General features: G+C 39.7%; 1 protein-coding gene and 1 long non-coding RNA gene across 3 annotated transcripts; one reads left to right on the forward strand and one right to left on the reverse strand.

Moving 5' to 3' along the window:
* Positions 1 to 9,821: 9,821 nt before the first annotated feature.
* Positions 9,822 to 15,732, reverse strand: LOC111247983 (uncharacterized). Its single transcript, XR_015324024.1, has 3 exons — positions 15,595 to 15,732; positions 12,722 to 15,390; positions 9,822 to 11,889 (listed from the first exon to the last, which is right to left on the reverse strand). It is a non-coding gene; the product is annotated as an uncharacterized LOC111247983 (long non-coding RNA).
* Positions 11,123 to 17,006, forward strand: LOC111247982 (uncharacterized). Of its 2 annotated transcripts, none has more exons than XM_022799634.2 (4): positions 11,123 to 11,253; positions 12,693 to 12,826; positions 13,573 to 13,705; positions 14,031 to 17,006. In XM_022799634.2, exons 1-4 carry the CDS (start codon positions 11,171 to 11,173, stop codon positions 14,233 to 14,235), a joined length of 555 nt encoding a protein of 184 aa, XP_022655369.1. In that variant the 5' UTR covers positions 11,123 to 11,170; the 3' UTR covers positions 14,236 to 17,006. The 2 variants fall into 2 exon arrangements, with proteins under 2 accessions (XP_022655369.1, XP_022655368.1); XM_022799633.2 differs by lacking the exon at positions 11,123 to 11,253 and adding an exon at positions 11,457 to 11,878.
* Positions 17,007 to 17,633: the final 627 nt, after the last annotated feature.

Raw genomic sequence — 17,633 nt, forward strand, 5'->3', positions numbered from 1 at the left:
GAGAAATATTTTAGCAAAGTGCAAAAATGTCAAACTATTTCAGTCTAGTCCAAATAAATCAATTTTAGAACAAAATGAAAGTCCTCTGTACATAAACGTAAGCGACAACTGCTAAACAAAATAAGTAGCTTCGAAGCAAGATTGTATGTCTAAATTAGTTTTTGGCTAAGGTTGCACGTCGTCTCTACATCGTGTGACCCTAAATCTTACTCCGAAAATACGCATGAGTTGGTGCGATCATTACCAAATCAAAATGGCAGAAATTAATAAGGTCCTTGAAGCAGGAAAATGAATCAATTGGATTTGTTATCGGTACTTTAAATCAAGGGCTTGTTCATAAATAAGATATTTCAGATAGTAAAATTAATAACTACTCTTAGATCATTTTTATACTAGGCTATAAAATCTGGTTAGCTGCGGTGTTATCCCGTATGGAACGCACGACGTTATAGAATGCAAGAAATGTTTCTGGATGCCCTAAAGGAAAACGAGCCGTTGCCTGGAAAACGTGAACGACTAACAGACACAATATAAAAAAATAACTATTATAATGTTTAAGCCACAACTTAAACTTGTTGAAAACGTATTTATATCCATAGAGATTTTCAAGCGCAAAAGTTACGAAAACATTTCACATAATAATATGTAGATTAGCGTAACATTATTTCTTATGTTTCGTTTTCTTTTTGAAATCAATGTGACATGTATGTATCTATGTATATTATACTTTGCACAAATCAGCACTTAAAGCTCAGAAAGTGCTAGAGCTGAGCCTGTGTGTAGATATGGCACATCTGATTTGACGGACAATCTTCGTGATGTTGGTTAAATTTAGGAAAACGTGGTGGTCTAGGTTCGAATCTGCTGGGAACCAGCCGTTTAAAAAGAATGCCGCACAGCTTAAGTACTAGACGTAAGTTGTGAAAAACACTTTGAAGTACTTTGTTATTGGTTATGGGAACGAGATATGTGCTTTCGAAATATGCTTCAAGATATGTTTGGGAACCCAAACCGTGCAGTTGTATTACATGTATGCAGCTTGTAGCCGGAAAGGTTCAACTAGATGCGGCAAATTGAACGCAGCGTCTCTATTTATGTTAAATTAGAAGTGAACTCAGCTATGGCGTCGTACATATGTAGCGTTCCTAAACGACTTCATATTCGTACAATCGCAGTTCTGGTAGTTAGACTTGTACAGACCTCTGAATGATATTTTTACATGCGTTTATTACTATATGTATCTTATGATGATACGTGTAAGAAGTAGTAGACAGAAAATTTTGGCAACAAGAGCTGCTTTGGCCGTATAGGGAGCGTACTTAGGAAGCCGTATAGGTGCATAGGACAGGTTGAAGGACAACATTAAACAATACGTTAGAACTTTGAATCGACTTTACACTCCTGTATTAAGTAAAGTGTTTGAGGCTGACTACATCAGGTTTTGGCGGAGCCGTTACCGAATGCTGCGAATAAAATATACTCTACACGGTGTTGGAATTACTCCATTATGAGTCTGACAAATCGGCCTGCGCTATGTCACTAGTGGTGAGGACAACTAACTCCAGAAGTTATATTGTAATCGTATCTACAGTTTTGATATACTTTGTTGATGTTTCATGACTAAAACCTAATGGGAATCATCGACATGTGTCTAAGAACAATGCTAACACCGGTGTCACGCCCACTTCTGCAAAGCAAGATGACCGGAATTCTCCTAGAAGGACAAGCCTGCCCTAGTTATGCACGTCTAGGAAGAATTGCTGACAACGGAATTTAGACTGATAAAAAGGCCCAGTTAATTGATCTCGTCTGAACCAACATTTTCTAGTCAGAGAGCCTTTCTGAAATGAGTCACAATGAGAATTTAAAGGCGTGTACTTGAGCGATGGCCTGAAAAGCACGCTTTGTTTGGGCACGGAAACCAGTGGCCATTAGATCTGTAAGAAGAAAAACAGACACCAGTGTACACACACACACACACACACATGCACAATAAGGATGCTTTGGATTGCTAAATGCGACTTAAGCGAATAGACACGAAAATCGAGAACCGAGCAAAGGCGGCACCTCTTGACGTCGCACAAAACCTGTTCGTTTTCAATATTAAATACATTCAGTGAATAGCAGGCCAAGGGGTCACCGTGGCAGCAGGAAAAGACGGACCAAACAGCTTGTCTAGTTGTTTTTGTTCTCACAGATAGGATGGACAAAAAGTATTTAAAAAAAACTTTTCTGACCAGTAAAATTAATTCGATTTCTTTCTACGGCCTACGGCAATGGTAGAACTATTGCTGCTGGAGATTATAACACTCATACCTATAAATCTAAAAACAAAGAAATTTCCCTTGTAAAGATACTAGAAAAACTAAGTTGTCGAATCGTTACCAGTCGAGACGGTATCACATTATTTTAGTCAAACGAGGTAGCTTAGTGCAATAACCTTGTTGCAATAACAAGAAAACGACATCTACGTAGGAAGGTAACCTATATGCTTTCTGACTCACAAAACAGACAGGAAACAGAGCAACCAAGCCAAGCAACGTTTTCTTCAGAAACAGAAAACGGCACCCGTTCAAAAGTGATGATTGTTTTAAGCACAAAGTATGGTATGGTTCAGCACAGTCTGACTCTGTTTCCAGTCTTTGTGATGGTTCAGTGTTAGTGTGTTTGTTTACTCAAGTTGGGGACACGTGACGTGATAGATAAATTCGAAACTGGACTTCGTGCTAAATGGAACCAGCCGTTAATAGCAACAACGCTCAACGGCAGTTGACCGAAACGAGAAAAATCGAAATATTTTGTCCTAGATGTAGCATTTTTGAGTGCATTGCGGTAGCGGTCGTGAGTCACCGGCCTGCATGTGCGCACCGCTGATTTAAATACCAGCGTCGGCAAAGTTATTGCTGCAAATAATGTATAACTTGCTTGTTTAGCTTGTATACTTAACCCGTTGGAATGCCATATCTAACAGATATTTATCATCACGCTCAACAATTAGCTCTATGGCAAAGCAAGCGATTAACGATGGCTATTGGTTGTAGTCACTTGTTAATGAAAAACGGCCTTACCAGACCTAATCATTGAACATGACGCTGTTGAATAGGCCATATGGGTCCGATATTCTGGCTTCAATTATTCGATAGGCACAGTACGCCTTTTTTAGTTGTCGGTAATTTGTATTGGTCTAAATACTGGCGGCAACGGACTCCACCTGATGTCCGACCTTGACCACCCTGTGAAAGTCGTAGAAGCCATTTTTAATATCATGTGAATGGTATTACACGTAAACGTTGTTCTGTAAACAGCGTACGAGTGGTCGGCACCGAATTGTTACCAGCCACCGCTATGTACTAACAATTAACAGAACTCTTAGCTTGACGAAACAAATGCGCGACCCGATATATAAACCATTTAGATCGAAAGGTACAGGCGAGGCCTTTATAATCAAATGCGTGTTTATAAGGTTTTAGAAGCTTTCCAAAATGCATTGATTAATGGCAACGACATAAAATTACTTAAATAAATCGCATTATTCAATAATATAATATATAACAGCAGAAACTAAATTTCTACGCCCCTTAAAAAATCTAAAACAACCCAGAATCGGCTGGCCATGACATCATTAAACGCTTCGCCTCTGTAAAAAAGTTCTGCCTAACACTTATTACTACCATTGGTTCAGAGCACAGTCAGTGCCGACTTTGTTTGAATCATTTCTACCTCTTGCAGGCAAACATTTTGACGATACAGTTTTGTATTCTGCAAACTTCATAAACTTCTGGCATCTGGTCCTAATCTAGGAGAAAACAATGTGCCAGGGGAACGTAGCTACAGATTAGCCGTCAGGCTTAGTGATCATATTCGTAATTAAAATGACAAAACCCGGACAGAATCTGGTTCAAAACCTATACGGCTATACTAGCCATTACAGGAAGATCATGGCTTTCAAATTTGACCACAACCACCATAGTATAGGCTATTTTGAGGTTCTACAGTTAAACGTGACGCACAATTTAGAGTGTTGCGCATGTTAATATGTAGTATAGTAGTAGTATTTCTACGTGTAATAGGCACGTGACTAAAGCCACGCTCATTGGAAGCATCTTCTGCTATCGGCTAGAGCACATATTGAGTGTGGCTAGGAAAGATTGTCGATCCGCAGCAGGTTTTATAACAACATGTAACATAAGAGCATCATTCGGTCGGTGTGACTTTTTCGCTATGTCACGCGGCAATATAAATGAAGTCCATGTATCTTCTGTCACTTCAGTTTTGACTGATGATGATGATCATGCCAAGAGAAGGATTGGTCGATAAGAACTACAGTTAAATGTTCGACACGTCTTCGTGTACATCGGCTTACTGGCGCCGAAGCATTGCGTGTTTACCATATCTCGTAAACCAAAACGACTATGCGAGATTTAATTCAATGCAGGAGTGACTACTTCACTGAATGTGATCATATCCTTACTTTTCAGAAAAACAGACTTGTGATCCACTCAGGTCCACTTAGTCGCTCGAAGACCTAATCCATTTACGTTAACGACTGAGGCCAATGTTTTGATTCTTCTCAGTAGAACGAGCCTGCCGTCAGTTAATTCGAATCGGTCAGTTCTTGTCAGTTAACTTTATAGTTCTTGTTGTAATAAGTGGCGAAAGATACGAGCGTCTGAAGAAAGCATCTGGTAATTAATATTCGTCTTGAAGGTCTTTCAAAATTTTTAATCTGCTCCAAAAAACGATTCTAAAAATTCAATTATATGAAGTTTTTAGTTAGTTTTAAAAATTGAAAACGCTTGCTCGTTCCATTAACTCTATTTATCTCGGGAACTGTGAAATCACTAAAAAGTAAATGAGAAAGTTGCATCTCTTAGCCGGCTCTAGTTTTCTTATTGTTATTGTTTTAGCTGGCTTTGACATTCTCCATAGAAAAGAAAGATATAACCCGCATTATTCGATAGATTTTCATAATTTTTTTTGTCGTTTTCTGGATGTTAGTCCTACAATTGACTGTCAGTATGTTTTATCTCTAGCTCGTATAGGTAAAAAATCCTTATCAGTTTTTAAATTTAACTTAAAGTATCTCTACTAGTAATAGGTTTTTTTTTTTCTGGTTCAGTAGGAAATAAATCTCATAAATCTGAAAATACTGAATTATATTGTTACTCTTTGATGCAGTTTTCTAAAGCTCTCTGATTCGAAATAGCATAGGCAACTATCGCTCTTGATAAATAGAGTTGGACTGCAGATAGAGGGAACCGCAAGACTCACATAAAATAAAAGCTAAACCAAAAAAATGATCAAATTAGATGACTCTTGGATCATTTTTTCATTAAAAAATAACAATTAGTGTCGAGTTCTCGATAACTAAGGCATAACTTATTACCGCCAGCAGATAAGTCGTAAGTTTCCCAGAGTTTTTTTATCTTTTTTTTTGCCGAAAATCTTATCGTTTCCAAGATGAACCGAAACAATCGATTCTGTAACCGACTTATAATATCGGCTATATGTTCTATTGTTTTTATAGTGGATCTTAGAAATCGCTAGTATCTTTTAACGTAATAGAGGTGTAACTGAGCTACCTAGGGGTGACACTGGGTAAATATCTTGGACGTTCCATGATAGTGTTGTGTTGTACGTAATAGCAAGCACTGCGCAGTAATTAGTAGCATGTTTTTTGAATGTTTACGTTTAGTATTTGAGTTGACTGTTGTAAAATTTACAAGGTACAAAAAAAAACAGGGCGTCGCAGTGAATGGTGTAAATAGTTTGAATTTAGAGAGACCCAATATATCTAGCAAGAGTAGCATATCCGAGCCCGCAAGCACACCAGCCCCTGTAATAAATGGAGGATAACATTTCTTTCTCAAAGCGGACGTGACATAGCCTCTAAGCAGGGCTACTTTCTAACAAATATTAGTTCTCTAATTCGAACGAATATCATTGGCTAACGGCCTTCAAGTGCTAAAGGCCTGCAATCGCCAAAAAAAAAAAGTGCCTAGCTTTTATTTAGCATCCGTTACTTTACCACTGATTTTAGCGGGCTGACGGCCTATAATAATCCTCAATTTTTTATCACTACAGATGCATAAACCGTGTCAGCACACAACTGAATATTGCGAAAAGGGCTGATGATTCGTGACACATCATTCGGCCAAGGTTTTCATTAAGCCAAGCAATCGCATCGACGAGTTTCTCCAGCCAATGTAGCGGGTTCGCTGCGAAAGCCAGCTAAATTCTACTGTTTACGTTGTGTATATATATTATCTAAGAGCGCGCACTGATTCTGAAATGTTGGCATTCCATACAGTAGACAGATGTTATACATACCCAGTTGATGTTTGGTACTAGATGCGCAATTGGAGTAGGGGAAATGAGCGTATATCTCAAACGTTTGCCAGACTGTGTACAGGGGGAGAAGAGTTAGAGGCATTCGCATTGCCATAAATAACAACGGGAAATTCAAACAGGGATTAAGTTATCGTGTAGGAAAATGATGGACCCCACTAAGGAAAGCACCGTTAAAGTGGTAAATTCCGTGCGATCAATGTAGAACAAATCAATTAGCGTTTAGATGGATATTGATTTTCATTTTGTAGCAAAACGTTTTGATGTTTTTATACTTCGTCATCTTTAGCACACTAATCTGTAACGTGAGCACCTCGTTCTACCTAAGTGGATATGCCTAAGTAATTCAACCTAGTTTCACTTGCAATGTGAAATAAGGTTTTCTGATATCAGTTAGTTGTACAAACGTACTTTGTATGCGTGCTTGGAAATAGCACGAATGCAGGCACTCGGTGGTTCGTGAATCAAAGATGTGCGGTATCTGGTGTAACTGGGGTATTAGAATCATGCTTAAATTTAATTAAGTAGATACAGATAACGCACATATCCATCTACCCGCTAACTATTATTCTATTATTAATAGTGGCAACTTTGGCTATCCATCCCGCTTTTTCTGATAAGGCTTCTTTTCGGGGGGGTCTTAAGTTCTGTGGCTTTGACTTCCCGATCTTCCCTATCAGCCCTTAGCTACCTCTCAAGACAGAAAGCCTAACTTGCAGGTAGTATATATATACTATTTGTAAATTAATGTTTATCGTTCTACTTCAATATGTTCGCTGCTAAAGTAATTATTAGAGCTTCGGGTTGATTTATTTCGCCTTTTTCTCAACGTATAAAGATGGGGCATCATTGTTTCAAGACAAACGTACGGATCTTTGTTTTTCTTCACGTTATTGTTATTATTATTATTATTATTATTATTATTAGTAGCATAGCTTTGCAGTAACAAATTCTAAAAATACTGGTCAGGGAACAGACCGTGTCAGCTGAGTCAGTATGCTTAAAGAGTATAGTGGACGCGGTAAGCCACCCGTCTATAGGAAAACTTATTGACCAACTTGTAGGGTTAGTGCAGTATGTACGTATATTTGAACAGCCAGGCAACTGTATGATGAACCGATACTGTTAAGTCCCAGTTATGAAAAAGAAGTTTGTCAGTGCCTTTCGCACTCGGTATATTGTGTATAATTTATGATTACTAAGTAACTTATAAGTAAGCATGTAACTTATGATAAGTACTGGAATTTCTGTATAAACATCTCAGTTACATTTATTACATAGCTGACAATTAACTGTCGTACTCACTTTGAAACTATGCGCAATTGATTTTATGTGGAGGATTCTGGTAGAGCTGCTTTTCTTGGGCAAAACGAGATACTTGTATTTTCCGAAAGTAAAGATGGCCACATAATTTTGTCCCATTATTAGCACCAATCTATGCCGAAGGGAACTCTTTATTGTAAAATATAGTTACCCGGCGACTTCGAAAAATTGTCGTGGAACGCTTGAATGTGTTTGATTGTTCAGTAACAATCTGGGCAGCGCATCCACAGCTTTCAATGTTTCCGCAGAAGTTAAATGGTCTTACTTATTTTGTAGTTATAATCATACTAATTAATTATATAATTAAACAGTAGTAATTGATATAGTATAGTAATGGTATATAGGCAGTCTATATCAGGCCGATCGTTAGTCTGCCTAATCGCCTCTCCCGACGCGACCCCTCGGATAAATGCGTCACGAAGTCTTCCTGGCGAGAGCTAAAGGAAAGCTAGTCAATTTGATAATGCCTCTTTGTAGTTCGGTTAACTTTTTATGACAGTGCTTACGTTATCGTGTTTTTACGCGCTAGATAACAAAATAGCTAAGACCTTCAGCACAAGGCTGATGATGGGCTTGTTTTCGTGTTACGATACGAATAAACACGTGCGATAAAACAAATCGGAGAGGACGAACTCAGTATTAGAGTCTTATTAATTGTGCATATCAATAATGTTTGTCAAAGCTTTCAGAGGATGTGCTTGAAATAATCATGGATTGCCAGTTAGGACACTCTATGCAGTTGCTAAATATGAGAGGATCGTGTATGAAAGAGAACAGGTGTTTCAAGACGGAGCTAGGACCATGCAAGAAGGGACTGTACCTACAGAGCTCACCGGAATATCTTATGAGTCATTCATTTTGAATAAGAGTAATAAAGTTAATTTCATTTGCATATTCCTCTAATAAAACATTAGAAACATTATCCACAAATAATCAATGTATTTTTTTATATCATAGCTCCGCATGTGCATTTTCGTTTTTGTTTCTGTTAATAAAATTACGAAAATTCCATATTCAAGAGAGACTCATTACGTGTTCCTACTATTTCCGTTAATCAAGTCCATCCTGTGCTGCTACCAGGGATGACGGAAGCGCTTCGAGGGATATGCGGTGTCGTCGCATATATTTGTTACTTGTTTTATTCCTTATTTTGTCCGTATTTTGCCTTTTTTTTTGTTGCCTTACCAGCAGAGTCGTCCCTCTAACAACAAGAACCGACCGGCGACAATTTTTGAAACCACTAACCACAATACAGATCTATCGCGTGCCTTCTACCAGAGAGAGAGAGAGAGAGAGAGAGATATGCAGTTTCCACTAAGCACATTTCTTTTTGTGGGGGCAGTTAGTTTTCGGGCTCTTTTCCATTACTTCTAACTGAACTTATTTGATATTGTTTGAATAACCCGAAACAACGTGGTCATTCACGAAGGTCTACTGGTCGACCACCCCATCGCATTACTTGCTGTCGCTGACCATGTCGATCTTTGTTTTTAGCCCATCATGGCAGTAATTTCCGTCTGCAGATTACTTCCAAATAGGCCGTTCGAGACGTTGCAATTTCAAAAAAAAAAAGGTATCCCTGCAGCCGCTCTATGGTTAACTGCTTCGTGATCACGCGACTATATGATCCAAAAGAAAATAGCGAAGCATCGTTATTTTCATTTGTTTTTTCACTGATTCCTATACGATTTAGACTGAAGTGAGGAGCTGAGCGATTTTAACAGTAAACTGGTTATTTCTCTTTGAGCTCTGTGTAGGAAGCGCTTCTAGTGACTCATAACTTATATTTATTGTCTTGTTGCATAGAGAAGGCCAATGCTGCTGCGGTTTAGCTGAAACAGACCAACGAACCCAAACGACTATACAAAAAAGAAACATAAGCCATAGAGTTTATCGAGAAATAAACTGATCACATGGAAGATGACATGTGCTTTTAGTTCTGGAGGGGGCACTGCACTAATAGAGGCCTAATAAGCTTCAGTATGGTATGTCCTTTTTTGAACAATACTGTAAACATAGAATAGCAATCTGTCCGCTTCTCGAAAAGAAGCCTAGCATCAAATGCTCAAAAATGCAGTATTTTCAATCGGTATTAACTTATCTACTCATGAAGTCACCCATAATTAGACATGTCATTTAAAAAACAAATCTATATATATATCAGTTTTAATAGTGCAATTCCTTGTAGGTAGCGACAATACGATGTACTGCGTCTTCTGCCAACGTAGTTACTTATCCATAGTAACCTAAAAAATCTCGAAAAGTACGCTATTATAGAAGATACGGCGACCATAAGCAGGGCGGAGAATAAATCTAGTAACAAATTGGCCAACACTTCTTAATAATGCAGTCAAATTATTGTGAATATATTACAATGGCCTTACGAGTCATTCCCGATATCAACCACCACAGCAAGCGATCTTCATCGAGAACGTCAATTTTGTTGTTTCTTGTGCTTCTTGTTTGAACTACAGTAACTTCCCGATAATTTTCAAACTGGTAAGTAGACACTGCTCTGTCAATACCGACGTATGCGAACACATGTTCTTCCGGATTAAATAAGCTTTTTTTTGTTCTATTTCGGTAGTGATTGTAGGGCCGACGATATTCGGATGATGCCAACGTAACCAGAGCCCTACATGACACGCAAAGGCACATCACAGATCGCGTAACCTCCACTATCCTCGAAGGCCCCACCAGCTCCCATTGCCACTAACCCTGTTATGCCTCGCAGCGAGAGACGAAGCTAGGTAAGCGATTGTTACTTCACAATTTGACTCGCTATCACGTGTTCGCCGTCTTTGACGTTTGCATCCGCCCGCAGATGTGGCGTCAGTGAAGCCCCACTTTTGGATCCCTTACTCGGCGTTCTGCGCAGCTAGCGTTTCGTAGTTCCTCTTTTAATAAGCCAATCAGCGGCACTTCAGACGACGCGTACTTCAGGCGACAGTTCCTACTTGACAGGGACAAAGTGCTGATAGTTTATAAAATGGCTTCAGTGACGCTCAGAACAAGATTCTTTCTTGTACAATATCAATTTTTTTTTTTGTTCAACTTAGGGATCTTGGATATCTTGAAGTCATTTTAAAGAAACGGAGCGTACCGCCGTGAATAGTACGTATAGCTTCAAAGTGCTAGTTTGATGATAAAGAACTAAACACTGATCAAGAATGCTATTAGATAGGCGTAAGTAAACACGTCAGATATATATAGTGGTCTAGGCACGCGATGTGGATACTTCCGCTGTCGATTAAAGTTGATCCCTCATCTTTTGCGACGCAATCATCCCGCTAGTTCTCTACAATGGACCATCCAAAAATGAAACGATTCTCCATGCTCCAACGTCACGCCGGAGAAAGGACCCGCACCATCGGGCTGTCAGTCATCAACGCTCATCACAGAGCCAGCAGACACAGGATCAACGGGCAACTGGTCTCGTTTGTTGCCCACCAACATCCGAAGTAGAAGCAGCCCATGGACCAGCACTTTCACCAACACGATGCTCAGACCAGTTTTCGCTCTTATATCATCAGTTGCGCCGAGATTCGCCGCCCAGTTCGCACCCGAGGCGCTGTTCGATTTGTAAGCACAAAACGCCCACTGGAACTTAACAGAATTGTAAACTTAATAAAACGGTGAAAGTGAAGTAAGCTTGAGTTCATTAGCGAAAGCTTATGCGTGTCGATCGTCAAATAATTGCCACGCGTATATTTTCCTGATACGTGAGTGTCATGTCATGACTGGTGACTGTTAGTTTATGCTGTTCGAGCTAGTTAAGAAGAGACATGTATATGTTTTGTGACCTGATCAAGCGACTTTGGTATAGCGAGTCCTCTAATACTTCAACGCCATTTAAAACCGTTTTATTCAGGATGCTACTGTGTCTTTTTCTACTTATCTCGGCCGTGCAGGCATTAGTAATTAGTACCGTATTTGCACCGCGCCTTAGGGCCCTGCAGAATTTGCGGCCTGAAAAGTCACAGGCAACTGAACTGACTCGAGACCAAAACAACACCATTATAATATCTTCGACTAAGCTTACTATAGAGCCTCGAAATCCACAGAAAGCTATTCAGGCTATTACAGGAAAAAAATCACCAACTGCACGATACTACCCTGAAGTGGGCCCCTTGAGCGTCCGAGAGGTAATCGCTAAGGAAACGTTTCGACTGATCGCCCAAATGGCTCTTGATCGGATACCTTCGAAGTACGTGCGCTCTCATGCGAAAAAAACGAAAAAAAACGTTAGATATTGATGTGAAAAGTTAAGCCCAGTGTGTTTGAAATATAAAAATGATAAATTCGTTGAGATTGATGGTGTTTTGGCAACGATCAAACGAGATCATAAGCCCGATTTCTGTGAGTGCAACAAATAAGCAACTAATTAACGCGTGAACTTAAGAACAAACGAAGGGGCGATAGCATACGGGCTAATAAACGATGAAGTCTTAACGGAACATATGAGCTTCTATTGGGCCGCTTGCTGTGACATTACTATTGACTATACTGGCCGAATAATGAGTATATTACAAGCAAAAGCTTTTTTTTTTCCTGAAATAGATAAGTTATCGAATTAAGTTTCCTTCTTGAAACACGCAAGCGTGGAACATTTAAGAAAAGATCCAGGAAGATCGTTGGACTGTAGCTATTAGTTCTCTCTTCAAACATCATTTCTCTTCCTTATTATGTAACATTAATTTTTAGGATAGAAAAAGGTGGATTTCACGAATTATTTATTTTGCCTATTTACGTGGCGAACACGAACCAAAGACCGAGTGTTCAGGTAGAGCGCTTTAGCTGGCTAAGTCATCATCTTAGATGGATTTTTTTTAAGTAAATATAAATGATATTTTTGGGTGTGCTTCCCGTGTGATAAGCCTGATCTTACTTTATTAGAAACAAGTCAACCATAGCAGCATACGTTATTCAATGATGGGGCACTTTTCTGCACAACTGCATGGTGGAACGTTTACCGTCAAACTCTTGACTGCAACAGTTTCCTGCAATCTTTTACCCTGTAGGCGTCACGATTCCCACGAATGGTACTTACCGTCATATCACTACGGCAAGACGAAAGATCTTCAGAGTCGACACTTCTTTGAGAGTGAAGAGTTTCTGTTGTTCCTGCTTGGTCTCGGACTTGCTTCGGTCCTCGGTGAGTTTTGCTAGGATATTTTCGCTAATACGAAAGTAATCTACTACAGACAGATAAGTAGCACAAGTCTTTTCCCAGTTAAACACGACGACAGCTTCGATTAGTCTGGCCAAGAAAGATGTTCAGCTTTACGTAGTATTCAACCGATCGGTCATAATGCATGGGTGCCCTGAAACTGTCAACGGAACGAATTAAGTGATCAGAACGTTTCGACATTTGCTCACAGCTACAGATTCGTTGACACACGGTACGGTATGTTTGCCTTCGCTGGGATTGACGGCCCTGACCATTACGACCCACGAAGTTGTCAAAATGGGATGGGAGTGCCTACAATTTGAACTTCGAACAGTTATCCTCAAAGAATTCTGCCTGGAAAAGCTTTCCAAGCTATATTACAGAGCTAAAATTAAATGAAAGAAAAAGTGAAGAAAAATTTTGTAAAATGTTAACACTTCGCACCGGACAACCGTATGGTTCATATGCTTTATGAGATAGATATATATACATGTAGTTCATCTTTGTTCAGATATCTGCGTAAATCAAATCGTCGTTTGAACGTCTGTTGGACGCAGGTTAGGTTTGAAACACCGGTTTTCAAACTCATGCCAGTAGAATCCAGACGCTCATAATCGGTAAGCACGTTATTAATAAAATAACATAATAATTACGCAACGGTTTTTTTTTGTATCTCTCCTGTATTTATCTAGACAAATTGGTTTTGTCCATATTTGTTGTTTATTATAAAGGTATGGCAACGGTACTGGCCCCCCTTAATCAGATGTTGTATACAAATGCCATCTACGGCGCCGGAGGTGGATATGCGCCGATCCCGATCGGACCAGGGGTCTTTGCATCCCAACATGGCCGACGCCGCAGAAGGTATCATTAGTGCACAGCTAAAAGCAAATATGCACATTTCTGGTTGACTGCAATATTATGAAACATTTTTGAATGCTAAAACAGATGGATTCAAAGAAGATGTGTGGAATAGAAAATACTTTCTTGATAGATTACGAGGGTGATGATGATACGTAAAAATGATCACTTATTTCCTTTTGGCGTCAACTGCACACTTATATAGATCAAATGTTATAAATCAAAGATATAAATCTCTATACTTTCACAGATCCTCGATGTTATAATCGTCACGGTTAAAACCATCGTAGTCTCAGTTTGTATTTAAAAATCGGCGTTTTCATTCTAGATCTCCTTCGACGCACGACTATCGACGGAAAGCGAGGATCGAGACGATCAAACGTCGGCTGAAACGAGCGTCACGACGATACAATTCCGCTAGAAGTCGCATCCCTGACCCTCGTCGAACAAATCCAACTGAAAAAAGTAGCTTGTTTTGGAAGAGCGACAGTTGCCATAAGTTTCACTTTGAAACACCGAGGTCCCGGGTTTAAGACCTAGCTGATACAAGGCTTTTTCAAACTAGTATTTTACTCACAACAACATCAGCTATCACCTCGTTATGCGCTCGCATTCGTTTAGCGTGCTCAACCAATTGCAGGCTCAACCAAAGTGCGTTAAAGTCACTGTCCGCCGCCCAATTGCCAGGACCACGTTTTCTGGAAAAGTTTGACAAACATGTTATCGAGTAGTCTATAAATGTCGATTCGTACCGTTGATCAGGCGCGATACTCGAGAATGCTATGATTTAGCAAGCGTAAGCGACCTTGTTACATTGTAATCAAAGGTTGAACATAGTGATAATGGCCAATGTGAAAGCTATGTGCTTGTTGTTTTTTTCTAGTAATAGAAATACTAGAATATTTATCCGTATGTTTTTGGTGATTACGGGAGAGAAAGCATGTACAAATATGTTGGATACTAATCAATAGAGCTACACAGTGGATATTTTCTCCATTAATAGTTATTCATTATTATATTTTTGTCTGTCTGCTTACAATAAAATAAGCCCCTCTTATGATAAAATAAAGGCCCTATTCTCGGGTTATCGATAATGATTTGGTAGTAGTAGTGGTTTGAGAATGTAAACTGTATTTGATTCATCCTCTGGCCAGTTTGATTTAACCAAGGTAAGACTCCAAAACATGTCTGTAACTTTCGTAAAGTTAGCTTCTCGGGTGGGCGGGAGCCGTCGCTTCGTTGAGTTTGATAATCCATTGACACACTACCGCTTTGGCTGCGACTGTTTAGCGTTTTCGAGACCACTTCACAAGCGGCATAGGGTAACAATAGCATGATTAATTGGACTGCCTGGAGAAACGTCATAACTGTAATGTTTTGAATGCTTTTATAGAAGCGGCCACGGCTCCAGATAACGTTTCCACAATACCGGAAACAGTGAATGGCTATTTGTGAACCAGCATAGGCATCTCGTTCATGGAGTTCCTGGGAGCTACTATATTAGTTAGCAGCTTATCAACGAAAATGAGAGGTGTCCGGACATACTCAGGACGAGCCCACAAGAACAGGACTACTAATGATCATATGGCGCTGTTAAGCCTGCAGTAGATTAACCCCGGTAGTAGCCTCCAGCTTCTTCCATTTTCGTCGGAGTCCTTCACGTCCGTCACATGTTTGGGTTAGTAGACCTGTTGTAAGCATAAAAGCCCGTACGACGGTAGTAAGAGTTTTGCTCAACATAGCTCTTTGCCCCTTTATCCTTTGCAAGCTAACACCAAACTTCCTGGGAAGCCTCTGAGACGGATTTCCAAGAGAACTTAAGCATCAGTTTGCCAAATCTTCCATTACCTGCCGCGTGAAATGATTGTCAAAAAACTAAGAAAACCACTCACTATTGTACCGAGGATTGTTGAACAGCAAAAAAAAACACAATTTAGTGAATTGATTTAGAAACAACATTGTTCCCTTTTAAAGCAGCTCCTTTAATGCAACACCAAGAACAAGCATGACGACGAAAGCAGGCGCTGACGGATCAGCCTCGAACGTAAGTGTTTTTTCTTGCGTTTTACGTCCGATCATACTCAACGTTTTAGATGTTACTTCAGACGAACCAAAATGTAGCGGACAAAGTTCAACTGGATTTGAATGTACGCGGGCTCCTTCGCATTACAGCCTTGATGGGTATAATTGCTGTCGTGACCAAAAACTTGTTTTAGGCCGAGAAAATACTTGAAGCCGCTGGCACAAGCTGATCACTTAATGATCGTGCTCAGCTGGTGACGCCGTCAAAGAGCTACGTTCATTCCTATTAGGCGGTTTAATTGGGCTAGATGCGCCCACGACAGCCTACCTCAAACGTTTTATCCTAGCAAATCGAACTTGTATGATCTGTCTAGGCATTCTTGCTTACGTTCGTGATTCGACTCGCGACGCTCCAACGCACCTGGATGCAGTTTAAAAAGGTTGGCAACAATCAAATTGCTTCTTAGCATAGATGTCAAAAACTCTAATACTATATACTGCTATAGACGAGCCACATAAAGAGGCACGTAACTGAGATCTTCACATGTGCAACAAATGCTGTTTTTTTAAATTGAATTTTAAACAACCTTTTCTGACTTTTGAAAAAAAAGGATATTCTCATGGAGGTAGTGCCCCAGCGGGAGAATGCCCTGCACCCGATAATGCATCAAACTTACCCAAAATCTATGCCACCAATGATTGGTAAATAAAGTATCAGGTATCGTGCGGGTTGCCTACAAAAAGATCCGAATGTCCTTTCTGCGTTCAGCCTTGTATTACATCGATACGTAAAATCAGTGGTAGTGGCGGTAGTGCCGCTTTTGAATCCGAAGCTCTGTTGGATACCGTTCGTCACGTCGGATGGTTAACAGTCTTCCGGCACCACTCACCAATACGAGCTAGAAAAAGATCAAGCGCCTAGCATGAGATATGGCTAATAAGAGACAGGGTACTGTGAGAGTACGGTACCAGCATAGATTTTTAAAAGCGCCAATTATCTACGCAGTTTGCTTTTTTCTTTTAGCGATTAATTATCAGGTGTTTAAAGCCTTTAAGGGTACCGCTAGGTTGAGCAAACAATTAGGCAAGACGGAGAAGTCTTGATTAGCTTGAGGCCTTCAATGAACATCTTTCTTTTAAAAAAGCGTGGACTTGAAGTTACAGAGCAGCGCAGCGTTACAATGTTACATGCCAGCGCGCTGCCCATAGTGATAGTACTGTTACTTTCATCGATAATATAATCTATATATATTCATATGAAAATAAATCTAAAAAATTGTTATTATTCCTCGTTAATTATATATTGAGAGTTACAGGTAGCATTAATGCAAAAGTTTACTTTTTGGTAACTAAGAACTAACATTTCCGTGAGAGTACTTTGGCAGACGACACATAATGCAGGGATAGATTTTATGCACATTCGCAGTAGTAACCTAATTACTTTACGAGCATTCCTTTAGGTCATAAAGAAAGCAGGAAATGCATGCATGCCAGTGGAACATTTTTTTATTTGCTTTCAGAGAATACTTTTTCTTTGTTATTGAATGTTACTATTCGAAGGGCGGCCGCCAGTTAGCATCTATAATAACTAAGTGAAAACTAACTGTATTTTATTATATTTTTGTAAAATTATGACTATTTCTTATTATTTTAAAAGCGTTGGCTCACCTTCAATTCGTCTTCATAATTTAGTGAAAACGGGTATTGGACGACTTCGCTTAGGTAGCAGACAGTACCGTCGTCTTTGTACGCCAGAAGGATTACAGTAAATGGCATCAATCAGTTCGCTCCTGCCGCTATTCTATGCTAAACGCATCCCGTCGTTTTCTTTCCCTGGCACCCCCCGCCTCGGCCCCTCTCCAGCACTCGCTGCTATCTATCACAGCTCCAAGCCCCATTGCTTTGAGTT

Source organism: Varroa destructor, unplaced genomic scaffold (genome assembly GCF_002443255.2).
Source record: "Varroa destructor unplaced genomic scaffold, Vdes_3.0 BEIS01000003.1, whole genome shotgun sequence".
Taxonomy (NCBI): Eukaryota; Metazoa; Arthropoda; class Arachnida; order Mesostigmata; family Varroidae; genus Varroa; species Varroa destructor.

Coding starts and splice junctions, on each gene's coding strand:
- LOC111247982 (XM_022799633.2), top strand. CDS start 11,457: ATGTATATGTTTTGTGACCTGATCAAGCGACTTTGGTATAGCGAGTCC. Junction 12,827..13,572: donor CGGACTTGCTTCGGTCCTCG/GTGAGTTTTGCT, acceptor TTTATTATAAAG/GTATGGCAACGGTACTGGCC. Junction 13,706..14,030: donor CATGGCCGACGCCGCAGAAG/GTATCATTAGTG, acceptor TTTTCATTCTAG/ATCTCCTTCGACGCACGACT.